The sequence below is a fragment of the Leucopleurus acutus genome, assembly GCF_964270905.1.
Source record: "Leucopleurus acutus genome assembly, chromosome: 12".
Taxonomy (NCBI): Eukaryota; Metazoa; Chordata; class Mammalia; order Artiodactyla; family Delphinidae; genus Leucopleurus; species Leucopleurus acutus.
In genome coordinates, this window is record NC_139154.1 from 33,464,953 (window position 1) to 33,485,846 (window position 20,894).

Genomic DNA, 20,894 nt, shown 5'->3' on the forward strand with positions numbered 1-20,894 from the left:
ATTATTAAAGATATTATTAGAAGTATCATGCCTCAAATTAAATATAAACCAAATGTGACCTCCTGGTTCTATAGCTGTAAGTGCCAGTGCCTGTGAACAAAGTACGTGAGACAGAAAATCCTGAGACAAAAAATCCAACCAATAGCTCAGTCACATTTAGACATATGTAATAATTCTGTTCAAAAGGACACTTTAGTAGGAGTTACTTATGTCTTCCTGTATGATTATTATGACTCTGTGCTGTCATTCTAAATGCTAGGGTAATGGAAAATAGTTTTTGATCTCAAAGATACCACTATCTACTATGGGGGGAATGGAATTTGGTGGGAGAGGGAGAGAAGATAAACAGATAAACAAAATATGGAATTCAAAACAATAATTTCTGGGGCTTCCCTGGTCGCGCAGTCGTTGGGAGTCCGCCTGCCGATGCAGGGGACACGGGTTTGTGCCCCGGTCCGGGAGGATCCCACATGCCACGGAGCGGCTGGACCCGTGAGCCATGGCTGCTGAGCCTGCGCGTCCGGAGCCTGTGCTCTGCAACGGGAGAGGCCACAACAGTGAGAGGCCCGCGTACCGCCAAAAAAAAAAAAACAAAAACAATAATTTCTATTATGTAGAGATGAAAAAGTACCAGTGAAATATAAAAGAGTGAAAAGGGAACCAATAAATGAAATGCAAGTAATTTATTATCTTTTGACTGAAGAAATGAAGAGAATTAATAATTCGTTATAAAGAACAAGCTGTGCTGTTTTTTAACTGCTTCATCATATTCATTATTGTTCATCTTTTTTAAGTTTTCCTTTCCTTTGGGAGTTAGCAGTCTTATCGCTGAACTCATGTTCCACGGACTTTACCAACCGTTACTGGTGACTATCAGAGGATGTATTTTACTTCCGTCCCTAAAATATCCCCAGTGACTCTTAAGCCTCCGCTTTAACAAATAAACTCAAACCTTGGCTCTCGAGCAGGGGTGAGCAAACTACGGCTTGTGGGCCAAAGCTAGTCTGAAGTCTCTCTCTTTTTTTAATTGAGATATAACTGACAAATAACATTATTAGTTTCAGATGTACAACATAATGATTCGGTATATGTATATATCGTGAAATGACCACCACAATCATCTAGTTCACATCCAAGTGTAGGAAGAAGAGCTCTACTGCCCAGTGTAACCTTTGAGATCTGAAGCAAGGGTTACCCAGCTGATACTCCTTGCTGTAAATCACACTCTCATCTGAAGTCTGAGTGGTGTTAATCATTCCATAAATAAACTTGTGACTGCTTGGTTTAAGATTTTAAAGTAACTGACAATGCATTTAACTGCAGAAAACAAGCTAGGGTACTATTTTTCTATTCTACCCAAGAGCAAGAAGCTTTCTTTTAAAAATAAATTAAAATGAAAAATAAATAAAATAAAATAAAATGATACAAAGGAACTTATTCACAAAACAGAAATAGACTCACATACACAGAAAACAAACCTATGGTTACCTAAGGAGAAAGGGTGGGAGAGGGATAAATTAGGAGTTTGGGATTAAAATATATACACTACTATGTATAAAACAGGTAAACAACAAAGACCTACTGTATAGCACAGGGAACTGTACTCAGTATCTTGTAATAACCTACAATGGAAAAGAATCTAAAAAAGAATATATGCACACACACACACACACACATACATACATACATATGTAAATAACTGAATCACTTTGCTACACACCTGAAACTAACACAACATTGTAAATCAACTATATTTCAATTAAAAATTTTTTAAAAATTTCCGATGGCATATTTTTAAGAGTAACACTTACCTGTAAAACATAAATGATGGTTTTATAGAAAGAAGAACGAATGGCACAACTGTGTAACTTATTGCTATCTGAGTTGCTATCCATGTTATGACATCATACAATAATTTAAGTTGGGGAGGTTCGATGAAATGATGCCTAAAGTTATTTCTCACCTGAAATAAACAAAAATATTTACCTTTAACATTGCTTATAAAATTACACTGACTATATCAACTGTTTCAAGGATGTGGAATAAGCGAAACTCCCGTACGTTGCTGGTGGGCATCTAAAATGATACTGTTACTATGGGAAAAGCTGGATCTGGTTCAGAAAAAACTAATACACGTATGTATAAAAAATATGGAGAGTGCATGGGGAAGCACGTGAGCAAAATGTGTGAATCTGGGTAAAGGGCGTGTGTATAGGAGTTCTTGGCAATTTTTCTGTAGATTTGAAGTGGTATTAAAATTAAAAGTTCCCCCCCGAAGTTAAAAATTACACTTCCTAGAGCTCCTTAAATCATATTTTGTAAACTATAGTACAGGCACACCTCATTTTATCATGCTTCACTTTACCATGCTTCGCAGATACTGTGGTTTTTACAAACTGAAGGTGTGTGGCAGCCCTGTGTCGAGCGAGTCTACTGGAGCCATTCTTCCAACAGCATTTGCTCACTTCTTGACTCTGTGTCACATTTTGGTAATTCTTGTAATACTTCAAACATTTTCATTATTATTATATTTGTAATGGTGTTGTGTGATCAACGACCTCTGATGTTATGACTATGACTTGCTGAAGGCTTAGGTGATGGTTAGCATTTTTTAGCAATAACGTATTTTTTAATTAAGGTACGTATACTTAGACATAATGTTATTGCACCCTTAGACTACACAATAGTGTAAACATAACTTTTATGTGAACTGGGAAACCAGAAAAATTCGTGTGACTCCCTTTACTGCAATATTCACTTTATTGCCGTGGTCTGGAACCGAATCTGCAATGTCTGCCTATACGTAAATAAGGTTCACTCCGCGATCAGTTTTTCTACTACAATGAAAGGAGACATCCTTCCTATTCTTTAACCTCTGCATTTGTGAAAGACAGCTATTATACACTGAGCTTAGGTCAAAGAGCACTTATTAAAATCAATGGCAATTACACACATCATTCATTAGGGGAAACTGGGAAGGGCTTCTCAGGAAAAAAGTGCTTTCTAATAACCACTATTTTAATACTTTTGAGCTTCTAAAACAGTCAAAACATTTCAATTTTGAAATGTGCAAACTTAACCGAACACTATTTTTTTTCTCTTGTGTCCCGGCTTTTTTCGCCTAATATGGTTATAGGTGAAGCGTGGCCCTGCTCTGAGATGCCACGCGAGTTCTTCAGAGGGGATGCAGTCTGAGGTTAGTGGCTCTTCCACACACAGACCAGCACTCGTAGTGGCAGGATGCTACCCAGGTTTTCTGCCTTGCTGAAGGCGGCAAAAGCTACCTGCACTCTCTCCCCTTCTGTCCACCGGGGCAAATCCATTTCCCAAGGCATGGCTCTCAGCATCCCATCTCCACCCTCACCCACCTTCCCTGACTCCCTGATGTGGGACAGAATGAGGATTAGGCTCTTCCCCAGTTTGCTGCTCAAGTTCTTCTATTATTGGTCTCTTCCTCTCTCTCCAGCCCCACCCCGCCCCTGCCCTCTTCCTTTCCAGAATCATCCACCCTTTAGACATACATGAAGGCTCTGCTTCAACCAGATTTGCTCGTCATTCCCAAATACACCACACACTTCCTAACTTGGTTTTGCCAATGTCATTTCTACACCTAGAAAGGCATTTTCTTCCCCATTACGCTTCAGTCACCACTGAAATAACTCATCATTCAAAGCCCAAATCCAAGCACACTTTCCTACTGGGGCCACCTCTAGTCAACCCAACCAAAAAGGATTTCCTTCCCTCTAAACACCTATGGTACTTACTATGCATAAAAGCGATGGAATCTATCATATATGCCTTGTGGTATATGTACCCACACACACCCCCACATACAGACAGATACCTACACACATACATACATACACCTTACGCCCCTAGACTACAAACCACAGAAGAATAGCCTTTAGTTAATACTTCTTGACATTTACCTCATATATCTCCAAGGTACCTTAAAACTGAATACAATAAACATCTGCTAGTTTGTTAAGTGAAGCCACCTCACCTGTAAGTGACATAAGAAGCTTGTTCAAACACTGTTTTTGTCACGTCACTTTCCTCCGATTGACTTCCAAGGACTTACACTAAACTGCCCCCCTTCTTTCCCATGTCACCAACCTAATTCCTCAACTGTTTCCCAGATAATACACTAGGTCTCAAATACCCTACAGACCTGCGGCCTGCTTCGCACTGGTGTCCGCCATGGGGAATGGCCCGTCCTCGTTATCTAGGCCTGGCCACGGTCCCCTCTTCATCTAAAAGAGGACTCAAAGGCTGTAGTTTTCAGGAAACATCTCTAAAATAAACCTACTCGTCTGGTCATCTCTATTTCACCCAGTTTTCAGCAATCCTTCCGAAGATTCTGTGACAACGAGGAACACGGTGTGGAGGCCTCTGTGGGCCGGGCCTTCCTCTCAGATGAGCTGAGCGCGCAGTCCGCGAGGCACACTCAACACACATGCCAGGCGCACCTCCCAGCCAGCCTGCAGCACTGACCTGGCCAAAGGAGCAAGGCTGCCCGGTAGGTAAGAGGCTCACTGGGCCTTTGACACCAGGTCACGGGACCAGCACTGCAGGATGAGAAGGAACTCATACTCACAGCTCGCGCTGCCAGCGTCATCACCACTCCCGTGAGAAAAGTCAGGTAGTAGCCCGGGTACACCCCATGCCAAATGGCAGAGAGGATGAACGTCTGGATGGTTGGACTCGAGGAGGCGCGCTCGTAACACACCCTGGAAACCATGGAAAACATGAGTGATTAGAGCTTATCAAGTCCACAATGATCACTCTTATTCCTGGTCAGGAGCTAGGAAAATGGAGGTTATAACTATTAGGGATCAGATGTATGAAAAGAAATTTCATTTCCATCTTTTCACTGGTACACGTAATGGCCAAAATGATCATTTCTAGTGTTTGGGAGTCCATGCTATGTACAGAAGAACTTTAACAAATATAAAAGTTATTTTTATTTTACATTATTTTATTATTTTCTTTAGTAACATTTAGAACTTTCAACTGATCTAACAATAGTCTTCTGGGAAGTAGGCTGTGCTCAGTGTAAAGTTTTCCTGTCACAGGTAGAGAACTCAGATGAAAATAAGATTTTCCTAAAGTATCAAATTTAAAATATAACAACAAAAAATAACACAACAGGTTAGTTCGGAAAATCTGCACCCATTGGGGAAACTGCAAGGCACCAGGAAGCAATGATAATGTGTTTTGGATATTTCAAGAGGTAAAGGGACTGAACTTGTCATGAGTAAAGGACATGACAAAAGAAGGCTTCTTTACACAGAACGGTGCTTAGAGCCCTCCCATCACAGGAGCAGTCTTTTATGAAATAAACTCAAGATCGGGCAGTGTGTCCCATCAAGAACAAGGAGAAAGGACCACTGGGAGCTTCTGCGCGGTGTCCTAACTCCATCTTTTGTAATCGGTCCTCTGCCTTCCCCGTGTGCACGTGACAAGCCCTCATAATTCTCAGCACAGGCGCCTCTTTGCCCCTCATTCTCACATGCTTCCCACTGACTCTCTCATCATCCTCACGACAGGGGGCATTGCATAGAGATGACTGCCGAGTTTGTACCACGATGGTGACCTCCCACTGCAGAGGCTGGGTCTCTGCATCCTGTGCCCAACATATAAAGGTCTGTTGTCCTGAAATATTTTAAAACTGGAAGCGTTGTGCAAAATCTAGGGCATACGTACGGTGGCTGTGTAGGCATTTTTGTTTGGCCAAATCTCCCATGAATGAGGGACATACTGGTGATCTCAAACCTTGGTGGGCACCTTTCAAGGCAGGCTACGAGGTCAGTGGTGGCTACATTCATGACTCACGCCTAAATAGTTCTCTGACTTGGTAGCACCCTGCTTAACTCTGCTTCCCGGTTAACACAAGGTCACAGCGTTAATTTAATTTAGTTAAGAATGTGAAGCCAGTGAAGCTCAGCCTCAAGAACTAGAGGTCAAAAAAAAAAAAAAAGGAACTAGAGGCCAACGCTCAGCTGATGATGGTTCTGGAGGGAGCTTACCTTTTGAGCCAAAGAGCTGTCTGAATATTCCAATTATCAAGAAACATCTTGAAACTTGTTGACATCTGAAAAACAAAGGAACTTTCTTCTTTGGCCGACAAAATAATGAAGCTTTAAAGGTAAGTAACATCTTACTGTGCTAAGAGTACATTACTTGACAATGATGGTAGTGTACGATCTCTTTCCTTAACGCCGTTTTTTCTAATAGAGTAACATCATTCTATAAAAGGAGTTACTGGAGGGAACATCTGTGAGGTAAATGGATTCTCAGCATTTTCTCCTGTGTGTTAACACTTACAGGGGTTGCCATGGAATTATCCCAAAGACACTCCTGATGGAGCAGGTGAATGACCTTTCAGCGGCCGTTCACTGGGGGCCAGACTGGACGCCCCATCGGGTGCAGCCTCACTTCCTTCAGTGCCCCCCTCCCCAGCTGCTGGGAGTCTTGGCCTCCCAGGACCTGCTTACCCTGGAGGAGTGGTCTGCACATCTTCCTACCTTTCCAGTGCCTCACTCAAGCTTCCCCCACTAATGCCACCCTCCGATCTCAGAGGGAAGCTCTGGTCTCCTGGCCGCTACTCCTTCCCTGTGTAACCATCCCTCCTTGGCTCTGCACTTCTCACCACTTTAGATTCTCTGGTCCGTTATTTACTGCTCTCATCAAACTCTGAGGATGAAAACTTCTTAAGAGGCAAAAAATCTTACTCTTTTATGAATAAGGCACATATATACATATAGGATATAAAGAGATATACAATATATCTGTGCTATTAAAATTTCATGGGGCCTGATTAGGAAAAAAAAAAAGTCTTAAAAGCTCCTTAGTTGGCAATAATGAACAAAACATTAAAACACAGCCATATATTCATCACCCAATTTCCACAATTATCCATTTTCGCCTATCCTTCCCCATTTTATTACTGACACTGTTAAGAGCATTTCAAAGCAAATACCAGACATCTTATTTCACCTGTAAATAGCTCAGAATTTATGTCCAATAAATAGGGACCTTCAAAAAAAAACTATGATCAGGGACTTCCTTGGTGGTCCAGTGGTTGAGACTCCACGCTCCCACCACAGGGGGCTTAGGTTCAATCCCTGGTCAGGGAACTGGATCCCATGTGCCACAACTAAGAGTTTGCATGCCGCAACTAAGGAGCCCACAGGCCGCGACTAACACCGGCCCAGCCAAATAAATAAATATTTTTTTAAAAAGAATAATTTTAAAAAATAATGTTACAAAAAATAAATAAATAAATTTAAAAAACTATGACCAAAAGAAAAAAAGAAAAAAAACTATGACCAGGTCTAACCAAATTAACAATAATTCCTTAATATCATCCAATATCCATTTTGTATTCAAATACCCCTGACGGTTTAAAAGCATGGGTTTCCAATTGGTGGGGTCAGTCAGGATCCAAACATGTGGCACGTCTGGCTGATGTCTCTTTTAATGTGTAACAGCCCCTCTCTGCCCCCCACTTCTCCCGTGCCATGCATTTGTGCGGGAAATCGGGTCACTGGTCCTATGGCACTCCCCGCTTCTGGCCCTGGTGTCTAACTTACTTCTCTATCTTCTGGGTCCCTTCTAACAGCAGAAGGATCTAGAGACCTGATCAGGCCTGTATTTCCTGTGGTCCCACAACTGCAGGTGCCAAGGTCCAGCAGTGGGTCCAGCTGCTCCACTCACTATTTGTTCCCGGTCAGCCTCTCACCCGAAGTTCTGGTAACTTCTCCCATCGGGAGCAGCCCCTTACACAGGCTTGCAGAGCAATACATGCTTTTGGTTTTCCTCTCTTCTCTCCAGCTACCCCCTCCCGCATGCCTTCCTTTGCCTGGCCTGTAAGATGGGGGCTCCTTTGGGGGCTCTCGTCTCGCCCCACCCCCTCAGTGTCCCTCATGGCTACTCTCGTGGTTCCTCCCAAAACCTGAAGTGTGATAGTTCCCAAATTACAATCTCAGCCCATGCCTCAGCATTCACTGGCCTGCTGGACCACTCGGGTAAGTCTGACATTTGAACACACCACCTTTCCCTTCATACCTGAGCCTTCTCCTTGCTCCTTACCCCAGTGAAAGGTACCACGGTGAACACAACGGTCTAAACCAGACCTCTGGGCATGATTCATAACTCGTTCTCTCTTGCTGATTCCAGTGTATCACCAAGTTCTGCTGAGTCTCTTAAACAGTGTCCAGTGTGTTTACGTCTTTCCAGCCCCACTGCCACTACCCTGGTTGAGGCCACCATCATGCTGGGCCTACACAGCACCCTCCTAATAGGTCACTGTCTCAGGAGGGTGACGCCTTCTGCCTGACATAGCCCCATCCTCCTAACACACACACACACACACACACACACACACACACACACACACACACACTCAATCACCTCACTAGTCTAAGCTGGCCTCCTATCTTAGAAACGCCCTATACCTCTCTGATCACAGCCAATCTTTCTGTATCCCTGGAACCCCCACTAGATTAAAGCTCCAGGAGGGCCCAGATTGTACTGATCTTATTCACCGGTTCCCCAGGGCCTGGGGCACATGGTTGATGACCAATAAATATTGGCTGATTGAAAGAATGAGTATTATTATTACAAATCTTTCAGTACCACTGTTGGGACATCACATCATAACCTATGAAGGCAAATTATGCTACTTAAAGTGTCATATGGTAACCAACTTCTTAATGATTTACTAACCTCTATTTGCTGAATTCTCAGATTGGAAATTAAGTCCCAACGAGCTGCTCCATTTTTGTCATATCCTCTGAATCCAAAGCCTGCCGCATTATTGATAGCGTCAGCTGTAATACACAAAGGAAAAGAAACTATTACAAACCTATGTAACAAACTACTGTGTTCTCCCAGAAGATGTACGTTATCATATACTATCATCTTTAATTCTTAAACAGTCAAAGTAGATTCATTCTCATTTTTATATATTATAATAAAATGGGCCTTGATCCAGTTTTTAGGCTCTCCTAACAGTTTTTAGGCTCTATCCTTATATGTAGGACATGAACTATAAGGTTTGCTTCTCCTGAATAGATGACCCTAGTTTTTCTCATTGGTCTTGAACTATATATTCTCAACAGGGTACTCTCCCGGCTATCACCAGGGTAAGATTTATACTTCCACACATTGACACAAAGGTTTATTCACGTGTCACTTACCTAACGTCCATGCAAAATAGTATTTCGGTCTGGCAGCCAAAAGAGAGACGTATAGATAGATAACCTTGGTCGGCCATGAAGCTGTAGCTTGAAAATGCTCATCAATGTTATACTCCACAGGTAATGTCTTAGAGACGGTCAAGTGAAATAACAAGGAAAGTCCACAGACTAAGAGCTTCTGAATAACTGCCACCTGAAAGCAAGACGAGACTCTTCATAAACTTAATCGATACGTATTTACGTATTATTGCCACATAACTCCTCCTGAAGGCAGTATTAACCCTGTAACTCCATCCAAAATCCTGAACTCAGGCGTGCTCAGCATTTAAAGCCGCCACCGTCTCAGTATGAACACATGAAGCCTTATGTCTAATGACTGCCTCTGGGTTATGGCTCAAATCACACTAGAAACCCCAATGTGTATTTTCAGGACTTTCAGTAAACTTAGAAAAACTAAAAGCAAACACAGGTGTATAGGGTGACTACGTAAAAATGTTAACATTAGTAAGTTTTGGTAGTGGATTTTACGTGACTACACACACACACACACACGGCTTATTTTTTCCATTGTGCTTTTTCCCTACTTTCCAAATTCTAGGTATTTCATGGAAAATTATTTTTACAATAAACAACTTTCACGTTTCTTTAAACCTGAAAGTTCTTTAAAGCAATTTTGTTCAAATGATAAAACCAAAAGAGCCACACCCAAGAAAACAAAAACATCTGCATAAAGATTCTGATGGAAAGAAAGGGATAACCTTTATTCCGGTAAGGTTCAATTACCTTGAAAAACACCAACTCATGGTGTTTTTATGTTTTCAGTAGGCTAGACTATTTCAATCTGATTCAATATAAAGGAGATTATACAGGCCACAGAGGTAAAGAAACAGGAAAGAAAAGGCTGGATCCAGAAGAAAGAATGTAACAAAATACTTGGATTTAGTGTCCTGCACAGTAATCAAATAATATTCCAATTAACTACAGTTATTTGCAGATGAACACCCGTATTTAACACTTTCTGTAATGGGGCCAAAAAGAAAGGCTCAAAGGCGAGAGTCAGAGCACATGCCTGATTCCTGCACTTTCGAAGTCTTTACGTATTGTCAGGAGGCGCTGGAAGGTCAAGGGCTCTTCGCTGCAACTGTTCTTATTCTCATTTTCCTGGTCGTCTTTCAAAGCTTCCTCCAGTAAAGTAAGGCTACCTTTTCTTCACTCCTACCTCCAAAATATCTAACCTACACATCTGAATTTGCAACAGGTAATTAGGGAAAAATTATAATTGTAAATGAAGTGAGATGAACCGAATGACCTCATATGTGAACCTAAAAATCGGATACATCACTTGAGTAACATAATGAGAAGTACTGTGGCCATTAGACTGTACACACTAGTTTCCAGGTCTCAGTTTAAAACAAGTTAAAGTAACATATACCTGATCTCAACTACCAGCTGGCACACACACCAACGAGAGTCCCCAAAAAAGCTAAGTCAATGCGGGATCAGGAACTCTGAAAGGCAGGGGTGAGGGGGCCTGAAGCTGGGAAGCCAGGTGTAACCCCAGTTCCCTCAGCCTCCTCTCCCCCATACTGGCAGGAAGCCAGAAGTTAACTCTCAGGGAAGCCTAACCAGAAAAGAGCCAGGCTTCAGGACACGGGTCCAGAGTGGGGCTGGAATGAATCGAGCCTGTGGTGGATGCATCCCGAAAGGCGATGTCCGCAGCCCCTCCCTCCCAGCTCCAGAGACCAGCAGTCAAGTCTGAACACCCGGGGCAGAAGACGGGAGAAGCCCGCACTCAAGAAACCAAACAGCCTCAGAGAAAAGACCTACCGGCATCACAGCAGAGACTGGCAGGTGTTCCCCAGGAGACGTGCCCCCCTTCTTACATAGCAATGGATTTTCTATTTGCGCACGGTGAAGTCTAGCTAAAGACCGCACGTCACAGCCTCCTTTGCAGTTGAGTGTAGCTATGTGGCCACAAGTAACATGGACAACTTCTGTGGCGAACCATCCTCAGACCATGAGGATGAGGGAAACGCCCTAAGGATGGCCAAAACGGGAGCTTGGATCCCCCGCCCGTGGAGCTGCCATATTACCCATGGACCGCTGACACTTGAGCTGTCCTGTAAGAGAAGAATAAACTTCCACCTTGTTTAACCTCCTGTTATTTTGGTCCTTGGTTCAGCAGCCAAACCTGTATCTTAACTAACGCAGATAAAGACAATTGGGAGGCCCCCAACAAAGGGGCCTCTGGGTACCTGACTGACCCACTTTGGATTCAAAGAGTCTACACACCCCACTCACAACACAAAGAGTTTCTAAGTGCCTTTAAGTGATCTGTAAATAACCACCACTGTTTGTGTGAACTATGTACATATGGAATTTAAATTTAAAATATACTAAAACAGTGAGATAATATATGAAGAGTATTTGCTATTGTCAACAATCTCTTATTTATGATGTCCATGACCTGAAGGAGGAAAGGGATGTTTTCTAAGAGCAAATCCCATAAAAATTCAGAGTGAGGTGACAGAAGTAATACACAACTTTGCACTGTTTCCTGTTGGGTTTGATTTACCACTACTTATATGTTTGTTGCACTTGATATTTTTCCAGCATTTTACAAAATTAAGTCTAGCATTTTAATTCCTAATTTCCTAGTTAGGAATTCCTAAATTCCTAAATTCCTTACTAGGAATTTCCTAAATTCCTAATTTCATTCCCTTCTCAGTATTCTAGAATAAACCTCTGGGATATAGAAGCTGTCTATAAGTACCTTGAGCTCCTCCTACGGCAGTGAGGCCTCTGAAGGGTTAAGTGGTCAGCCTGACACAAAACAGTCAGCGAAGAGATCTGAATATACCCAGTTTCTCGTCCCAGTTTGAGCTGGCATTCATCAATTAACACTTGGCCAGTTAACGGAAACTGTGAAGACGAGAGCATCTTTTTGGTGTAAAACACAATGAGTTGCATGGCACGAAAGAGAAAATACGAGAGATTTTGCAAATGAGTGCACGTCTTCATTCACTCTTTGTTTCATAATAACTTAGCAAGGAGCTGGTCCTCTGCTCCAAACCCCACATTCAGAGAAAGCATACTAGCCCCACCTTTTTTTTTTTAATTAATTAATTTATTTATTTATGGTTGTGTTGGGTCTTCGTTTCTGTGCGAGGGCTTTTTCTAGTTGCGGCGAGCGGGGGCCACTCTTCATTGCGGTGCGTGGGCCTCTCACTATCGCGGCCTCTCTTGTTGCGGAGCACAGGCTCCAGACGCGCAGGCTCAGTGGCCATGGCTCACGGGCCCAGCCGCTCCACGGCATGTGGGATCTTCCCGGACCGGGGCACGAACCCGTGTCCCCTGCATCGGCAGGCGGACTCTCAACCACTGCGCCACCAGGGAAGCCCTAGCCCCACCTTCTTGTCTCACAGACTTGTTGACTGACCTATTTCTCATGGACCTTTGGATTCTACCAGATCAAATCCAGCAGAACTTGGCCTGCACAGAGCCGCACGGGCTCCCCGGACAAGACGTATCAGTTGTTCCAAGGAATAAAGATGACATTCGGGTGTGAGGCTCAGACCGCCTGGGCTTGGATTCCGGTTCTCCCACTGCCACCCTGGAAACCCTGGTCAAATTACTTAGCCTCTGAGTCTCAGCCTCCTCATACGTGAAGTCGTGAGAATAAAGCGTCTGCCCCGCAAGACTGTCCTAGGGGCTGAAAGTGCTGGGAAAGTGTTCACTATTATTATCTTCTGTATTGTGAAAACTGGACAAGGTTTCATGGAAAAGGTGATATCTGAAGTAGGCCTTTAAAGAGGCGTAAGATTTCAACTGGCAATGGTCAGCATGAGGAGAGACGTAAGGTACAGCTAAGAAAAAAGCCTGGAAAATGAGGCTCGGCCAGATCCACGAGACGGGCTTTTCTGCAAAATACTCCATGACTACAAAGCATTATCCTCACTAAGGAACGCAGCACAGCTCTTAAAGTAACCTTATTTTTGTTCTTCAGTCATGATTGTACTTCTATCAGGCATCACCACTAGGTGCTGTGTGAAGTGTCATTTACCTCGAAAAATGTTTTTAAAGAAAAAGATGGGTAAACTCAAAACTTGAAAACATTAGTATCTTGAAATAAACAAGGCTAATCAAGACATGTTAGAGAGGCTGCAGGTGAACCTCATGACCTTACATTTGGAGATGGCTCTGTCTTTTCATACTGTATCTCTTCTTTTCCGTGTTCACCTGATTGTGTCACATGGTACGATCTGCCTTCGATGAAAGTGATGTAGTCTTTGTAAGAGCAGAGTGGGCCTGCCAGGATTCCCATGAAGTTACAGTTGTAACTTAAATACTCCAGAAGGCTCGGCATGCGTCTGCAACGAAAAGACACGCAACATGTGAGAGGGAACGTTCGCTTCCAGAAAATGTGACAGGAATGATCTTCTCCATCCTCACTTCTCTTAGCATTTCCAAAATAAAACTAGCTCTGATTTTCATTTGCATCCAAACAATGAGAATTTAAAGGTTCAGGATGAAGGAATGCGCAACAGTATTTCTGGATAAAAGAGTTTCCATACAGGTCTTTATGAGCAACTACGAAGGGTCTCCACCTAACTCCTCATGATGAAACAAACCCGAGGAGGACAAGATACGGCAGGAAGAATCATCTCTTACTAGTCAGTCGTTCACTCATTTAACAAATCTACGTGTGCACCGACTACTACACACACGCTCCAGGGTCTAGAGATACCGCAGTAAATCAAACAGGGGAACGCTGCATTCATAGAGCTTACGGAACAGCTGCAGAAAATAAACAATAAAAAAATACATAACGTAACTTCAGAGATGCTACGTGCAAGGAGAAGGGGGCATTTTTTTATATTAATAAGTCAGAGGAGGCCTCTCTGATCAGGAGACGTGCGAGTCGTGTGAATGTCCCGGACAAGGGCTCCAGGCAGAGGGAACGATGAGGGCAAAAGCCCTGAGCCAGGCAGAGAGGCAGGAAGGGAGTCAGCGAGCCGAGGTGAGGGGCCTGCCTTGCAAGGCGCGGAGGGAACCTTGGATTTTATTCTGAATGTGCTGAAAAACTACGGTCGGCTTTTAAAATACCTATGTTTTGAAAGAATCCCTCTAGCCCCTGGGTGTGGACAGAGAAGGGTGGACGGGGAAGACCAGTGAGGAGGCCGCTGACCTCCGGGGGGAGGTGACGGGGCTGGGGCCGCGGAGCAGCAGCGTCTGCCTGCATTCTGGCAGGACAGCCCTGGGGTCTGCTGATGGACCGGATGTGCGGCGTAAGGGAGAAAGGAATCAAGGATGTTGTGCAACATTTTTTTTTTTAATTAATTTTTGGCTGCGTCGGGTCTTCGTTGCTGCGCACGGGCTTTCTCTAGTTGCGGCGAGCGGGGGCTGCTCTTCGTTGCAGTGCGCGGGCTTCTCATTTCGGTGGCTTCTCTTGTTGTGGAGCATGGGCTCTAGGTGTGCAGGCTTCAGTAGTTGTGGCACGTGAGCTCAGTAGTTGCGGCACACGGACTTAGTTGCTCCGCAGCATGTGGGATCTTCCCGGACCAGGGCTCGAACCCACGTCCCCTGCATTGGCAGGCAGACTCCCAACCACTGCACCACCAGGGAAGCCCTACTGCAACATTTTTAATTCAACTGCTCTCAGGTCAGTCCAAATGGCACACAGTATCTAAAGTGTACGAAGCATTCCAGTTCCCAATGCAGGTAACCGGGAGAAAACCAGTTAATAATGTAGGAGATTATGCAGACCATGTATATTATCATGTAAATGCATCAGAAGTGTATTTTTTTTATTTTTTAAAACCAGCTCCTGAAGTCTGCCATCCACTGACAGCTATAAACTACCACAAATAAAAGCACAACTACACCCGGGGAGAGTAAGTAGGCTCTTGAACGTGTTACAGCCCTGTCTTCCTCTCTAATATGACAGGCGATCTCCTAAAAAAGCACAGTCTCTATGGCCAAGAGGAGTCGACGGAACCCCCTCACGTATATTTTTATTAAATAAAACAAAGAGAAGACAGTGCTTCTGGCCCAACTGACACTCAGCTAGGTCACCCCTTAGCCAAAACTCCTTAAAAATGTTTTCCTGAATTACTTTTCTACATTTAAAAGTTTTTGGAACGTTAAGTCATTTTTCTTGAGGGCTCACGAGTGATTGGGAGCAAAATGTTTCGGCAGATTTTCTCTTGTAGTTCTTTTTTTTTTTTTTTTTTTTTTTGCGGTACGCGAGCCTCTCACTGTTGTGGCCTCTGCCGTTGTGGACCACAGGCTCTGGACGCGCAGGCTCAGCAGCCATGGCTCACGGGCCCAGCCGCTCTGCGGCATGTGGGATCTTCCTGGACTGGGGCATGAACCCGTGTCCCCTGCATCGGCAGGCGGACTCTCAACCACTGCGCCACCAGGGAAGTCCCTCTTGTAGTTCTTTCCATGTAACAGAGGGCCTTCTCACCACCTCGCACACCTGGACGAGTGCCCCGTCGTCACAAAGCTGCCGAAGAGCCCCTTGTGCTCAGGCAACAGAGCCCCATTTTCAACACCACTTATTTCAAGACCAAAACAATGCCAGGTTGTCAAGGCGCATCTCAATCTTACCATGTCCAAATATGTATCACAATTTTCAAGGACAGATGATTCTGAACCTTGAAACTTGCTGACGTACAAATGACAAGTCATGTTAGGAAAGAGGCAGATAACTATACTACGTGCTATGAAACGAGAACTAAGTATAACCGTAATACTCTATTTATGACATCAAGTGGAAGATTCGTTCTTCATTCCATAAATACTTATTTGATATTAACTGTGCGTCATCCCAGGGTAGGGCTTCTCAGTCTCAGCGTTACTGACATTTAGGGACAATATTTCTTTGTTGAAGGGGACCGTCCTGTGCACTGTAGGACGTTAGCCACATCCCCGGCCTTGACCCGGCAGAAGTCAGTAGCACCACCCCTCTCCTTCAGTGACAACCAAAAATGTCCCTGGCATTGGCAAATGTCTCCTGGGGCCCACAAGCACCCCAGGGCAGACTGCCGTTGAGGAGATGGGAATGTAATGATAAGGAAGACGAAGGTCTGTCCTCCTGGAGCTGACAAGTGGGGGCCAGGGAGAGGGACAATCCCAATAAATATATTATAAAACATCAGACAGTGATACATATGATGAAGGAAAGTAAAGCAGGGCCGAGGGCTACAGGGTGCGGGAGGGGAGGGCTGCGCAGTGACGGGTGGGCTGAGTAGGGAGGAAAGGAGGCTACGGCTCCTGTGGGGCCTGCCAGGCGGCCGTCAGACCTTTGTTAGTTTATTCTCAATGGCATGAGGAGCCACGGGAGGGTTTTCATCAGGAGAGGGTGATAATATAATCCAATACGTAGTAAAAGAAGCTCTGGCTGCCGGGTGGGCAGGACAGAGAATGGAGAGCAGCCAGAAAAGCTCGGACAGTGGACCAGGTGGAGAGCGAGGTTAGGCCGCGGTGACGTCAGTGGACCAGGTGGAGAGCGAGGTTAGGCCGCGGTGACGTCAGTGGACCAGGTAGAGAGCGAGGCAGCTGGGAGGGAAGTAACGGTGGAAGAACAGATGGGGTTGGGGTGCGGGACAAGGGACACAGAAATCAGAAGTTCTGTTCCAAACAGGTTCCATCTGAGACACTGTTTACCCTCCACACCTGGATGCTGCAATGGCAGGTGGACATACGAGGCCGGGGCCCAGGAGAGAGGCTGGATGGGGATATAAACGTAGGAGACTTCAAATGCGTGGACGGTATTAAAGCCAATGGAAGGCAAGCAATCGCCCGGAGAAGATGGAAAAGTCCAAGGATGTGCCCAGCAGCACAGGAACACTTCGCAGTGAGGCAGAGGGATTCAGCAGAGGAGACCAAGAGAAGCAGCCGGTGAGGCACGAGGACGGTGAGATGCACGTGGTGGCCCGGATGGTAAGCGGCGAAGGTGTTTCACGGACTGAGCGAGCCAACGGGCCACGCGGTGCTGAGAGGTCGAGCGGCCTACAGACCGAGGCGGACCATTGAATCTGCCAAGGTGAAGAGCAACCTTGAAAGAATGGTGGCAGACAAGCATCGAGGACAGAAACCTGACTGCAGTGGGTTGGGGAGAGAAAAGGAGATGAGGAAGTAAGAATAGAGAAATCCTTCAAGGAGTCTTGCTCTAAAGGAGTGGAGAGTCATGGGGTGGAAGCTGGAAGGGGCTGTGAGGTCAAGGAGTCTTTTCCCTTTAAGTTGGTGGGAATGAGCCCACAGAGGGGGAAAAACTGATGAGCGACAATGCACAAGATGGGATAACCGAAGAAGCAAAATCCTTGAGTTTTGTACTCAAGAAGCAACTGGACTCAGCGCTGACGTGAAAAGTTGGCCTTGGGCTGGACTGCGGACGGTGTATACGTGGCACTGGGAAGGAGAGGAGAGTATTCTGTTACAGACACAGGCAGGCTGGTAGGTTTGGCGGTCGCAGAATGAAGCAGAGTTGCCTTATTTTCTCCAAAAAGCAAACACCATCCCACGTGCGTGTCGGGGACGGGGTGCTGGGAGTGGGGGAGAAAGGAGGACGCTGTTCCCAATGCTGCAGCAGGTGGAAAGTGAGTGGCCGGCGGGGAGGAGGCAGGGGAACTGTGGTTAATACTGAGCTCCGTAGTTTTAAACCTGGGGTAACAAATCCGAAACACTCCAATCAGCAAGACAACGTTTTTCCACTCTGCCTTCTTCTGCTGTTCGGGCAGGCGGAGAGTTGAATGTAACCGGGTTTGGGGTCTTGCCAGGTGGCCGTGTGGGAGGGAAAGGGGGGACCAGGGCTGAGTGGCTCCTGACAAGCGGTTCCTGGGATGGACCCAGGACTCATACAGGTCACAGAGCCCAGGTCAAACTAACCTCTTAGCAGCTAAATAAATTCAAGTGCATATTCGCTGATATATAAAGGCTGGCTATAGTGAATATCAAAATAGAATCATTTTAAAGATGGGGAAAATATAAGAAGATCCTCAAGACATACTAGCTGGGATCAAAGGTGAGCACTGAGGGTAGGGCCTTCCTACTACACAAAGCATTTCATTCTTCTGACAGCCAAGAATATATTATTAGTTCCAGATTTACAGGAAACAAGGTGCTTGTGGGAAGTTCTTCTTTAGGTAAATTGAGTATCTGACATCTAATTATATTAGATTAAGATAGGCCCTGCCAAGAACTTAAGCTATTCCTCAGCTGAGTCCACAGAGGACGCACAGTAAACAAGGAGCAGGCTCTCCCACAGTGAATTCCTCAAGTACCAATGAGAATATCCTGCTGTTCTTCATTATTTCCAAACATGGCGTCTCTGTGCTATATTAACACATCTAAGCCCAGCACCTGCCATCAGGTCATTGGTCTATAAATGGTAGCTGTGATTATGGCTCATAATTACTACATGAAGACCAAACAACCTTCCTGTCTTCAGGGAACTCAGAGCCTCGCAGAAGAGACAGAAGATTTCGTAGGTGCCTTGTGGTGCACAGGAGGTGCTGCTGTATGATGAAATACTCAAGGTGCTGTGGGAGTCTTAGAAGGGAGGCCCAGCCCAGCCGGATTTTGGGGCGGGAGGCGTGCAGACGGAGGATCGTTTGGTTTTCATGAACTAAGAGCTTCTAGGAGGACAAGTTAGCCTCCGCCATGAGTAAGTGTGTGTCCCCAGCAGGGACAGCGTGAACCTCGGCAGGAGACGATTTAAAGGCACATACCTTACCGCTAAGCCTCTCTGTGACGGAGTCAGTTCTTCATCCTTTCGAAACATCCCTGAGAAATAAAAATAGGCAATTTATCAATTATGATTTCTCCCAAGAAAAGAATTGTATTTCTTCCCATTCACACTTGCATCCCTTTCCTCCTTCGAAGTTCAGGTTATAATCCCAATTTTGGTCTAACTATTTGGTATAACTAGTCCCTTTCTTTCTTATTACAACACAGGCTCAATCATGTGAAAGGACCATCATATAACCAAACACGTCCAGCTCTGGGCAAAATAAATAACACATGTCAGGGAACTAATCTGACTCTTTTCTAAAGGAAAGTATTATTACATTTAAAAATTCCCCAATGCTAGCATATTTAATAGTAAATGCAATGACTTTTCAAAAGGAGGCATGAAAATGTTCCTACTATTGGACGATTCCAATGACTAACCTCAATGGTATGGACAGTATAAAGCAAGGAAGGATTTCCTCACTCCTACGTGACTCTAGTGAATGAAACAGAACTCAGTATACCATCTTCAACCACTTCTTTACCTTTCCTCCAAACAGGAGAATGTTACCTATGATTACACATCAACTTACTAAATCTTTTTTTTTTTTTTTTTTTTTTTCGGTACGCGGGCCTCTCACTGTTGTGGCCTCTCCCGTTGTGGAGCACAGGCTCCGGACGCGCAGGCTCAGCGGCCATGGCTCACAGGCCCAGCCGCTCCGCGGCATGTGGGATCTTCCCGGACCGGGGCACGAACCCGTGTCCCCTGCATCGGCAGGCAGACTCTCAACCACTGCGCCACCAGGGAAGTCCTCAACTTGCTAAATCTTAAACCCAGTTTAAAGGCCAGAGGAGGTCTAAGAAGCAACAACACACTTCGAAAATTCTTGTGGGTCTTCCCGAGCAGGTGGCACAGGATGGGTGATGGATACTAGGAGGCTGCAAATCCATCCAGGCTACATATAAATGATTGTCCTATAGAGAATCCTCCTTCAATCTCTGAAGAAACCAGAGTCTAACTCTTAGGACTCAGAGTCCTGACTGCCAGCATTTGCCATGGCAAGGTGTCCATTCACTGAGGATACAGAATATGAATGTGTACGTATTTGTACTAAAAGGATACGTAAGTGTGTGTGTGTTCATGTGTATAAGGGAGTGGGGCAGGGGGAAAACATGCAGATTTTAATACAAATGTAACACAGAGATGAAGCAGGGATTAATAAAACTTGATTTAGACCAAATGTCTATTCCCTTCATATTTTAAAGTGCCACTGATGTGGGTCACGTGCCTGACTTACACTATTTTACTTTGTTTCTGTCACTGAACTGAATGCAAAATTAAGAATAAACAGTGAAAGGAAACAAGCACACGTTAGCAGCCTTAAGCAGAGTTCAATATTTTCCCTATCTTACCGCCATCCCTTTCTTTCCTCTAACAGAAAGTTATCATAATCTCTCAAACAAAGGACGGTTGGAATATAACCTTTTCAGTGATGAAAAATTAATTTCCAAATTCTTACCATCATGAATTTCGCAAGCCAAACTAGTGATCTTCTGGGTAATTATCATCATTGGGCTATGACAAAACAGAAAAATAAATATTTTACAAGAAGAAATTTAAAATAATACTTATGATATATGAAAGAGTTTTTATTCTGCTTATGACTACAAAACCCTGAAATTTTTAAATAAAAACAAGACCCCAAGGAATTTCAAAGAGAACTCCAGGGCTGTTATGTTTGGGGAAGCGACAGAAGACAGGGGATCTGGGTTTTCTCCCTTGCTCTAAGAAAAGGCTCATCCTCTAAAGGAAACCCGTGTGAGCAGAGATGCAGCCCCACCTCCTCACTTCCTGCCTGTAACCTGAGGCCAGAGCTGAGGACCACACAGCCACCAGAGGGGACCCCATCACCCCACTCTCACTCAGTACTTTTCAATACTCTGCTGCCTTTTGCC

The 20,894-nt window shown here is 44.6% G+C and overlaps 1 protein-coding gene across 2 annotated transcripts in view; it reads right to left on the reverse strand.

Annotated features, from left to right (window-relative positions):
• MBOAT2 (membrane bound glycerophospholipid O-acyltransferase 2) overlaps positions 1-20,894 on the reverse strand; it is a 117,814-nt gene that overhangs the window by 6,893 nt on the left and 90,027 nt on the right. For both annotated transcript variants that reach the window (XM_082851929.1, XM_082851928.1), the window contains exons 5-12: positions 20,459-20,514; positions 18,938-18,992; positions 13,390-13,573; positions 9,204-9,396; positions 8,731-8,834; positions 6,030-6,094; positions 4,598-4,730; positions 1,812-1,963 (exon numbers count right to left, since the gene is read on the reverse strand). In XM_082851929.1, coding sequence (XP_082708055.1) covers positions 1,812-1,963; positions 4,598-4,730; positions 6,030-6,094; positions 8,731-8,834; positions 9,204-9,396; positions 13,390-13,573; positions 18,938-18,992; positions 20,459-20,514 — 942 coding nt within the window. The remainder of the gene's footprint in view (positions 1-1,811; positions 1,964-4,597; positions 4,731-6,029; positions 6,095-8,730; positions 8,835-9,203; positions 9,397-13,389; positions 13,574-18,937; positions 18,993-20,458; positions 20,515-20,894) is intronic.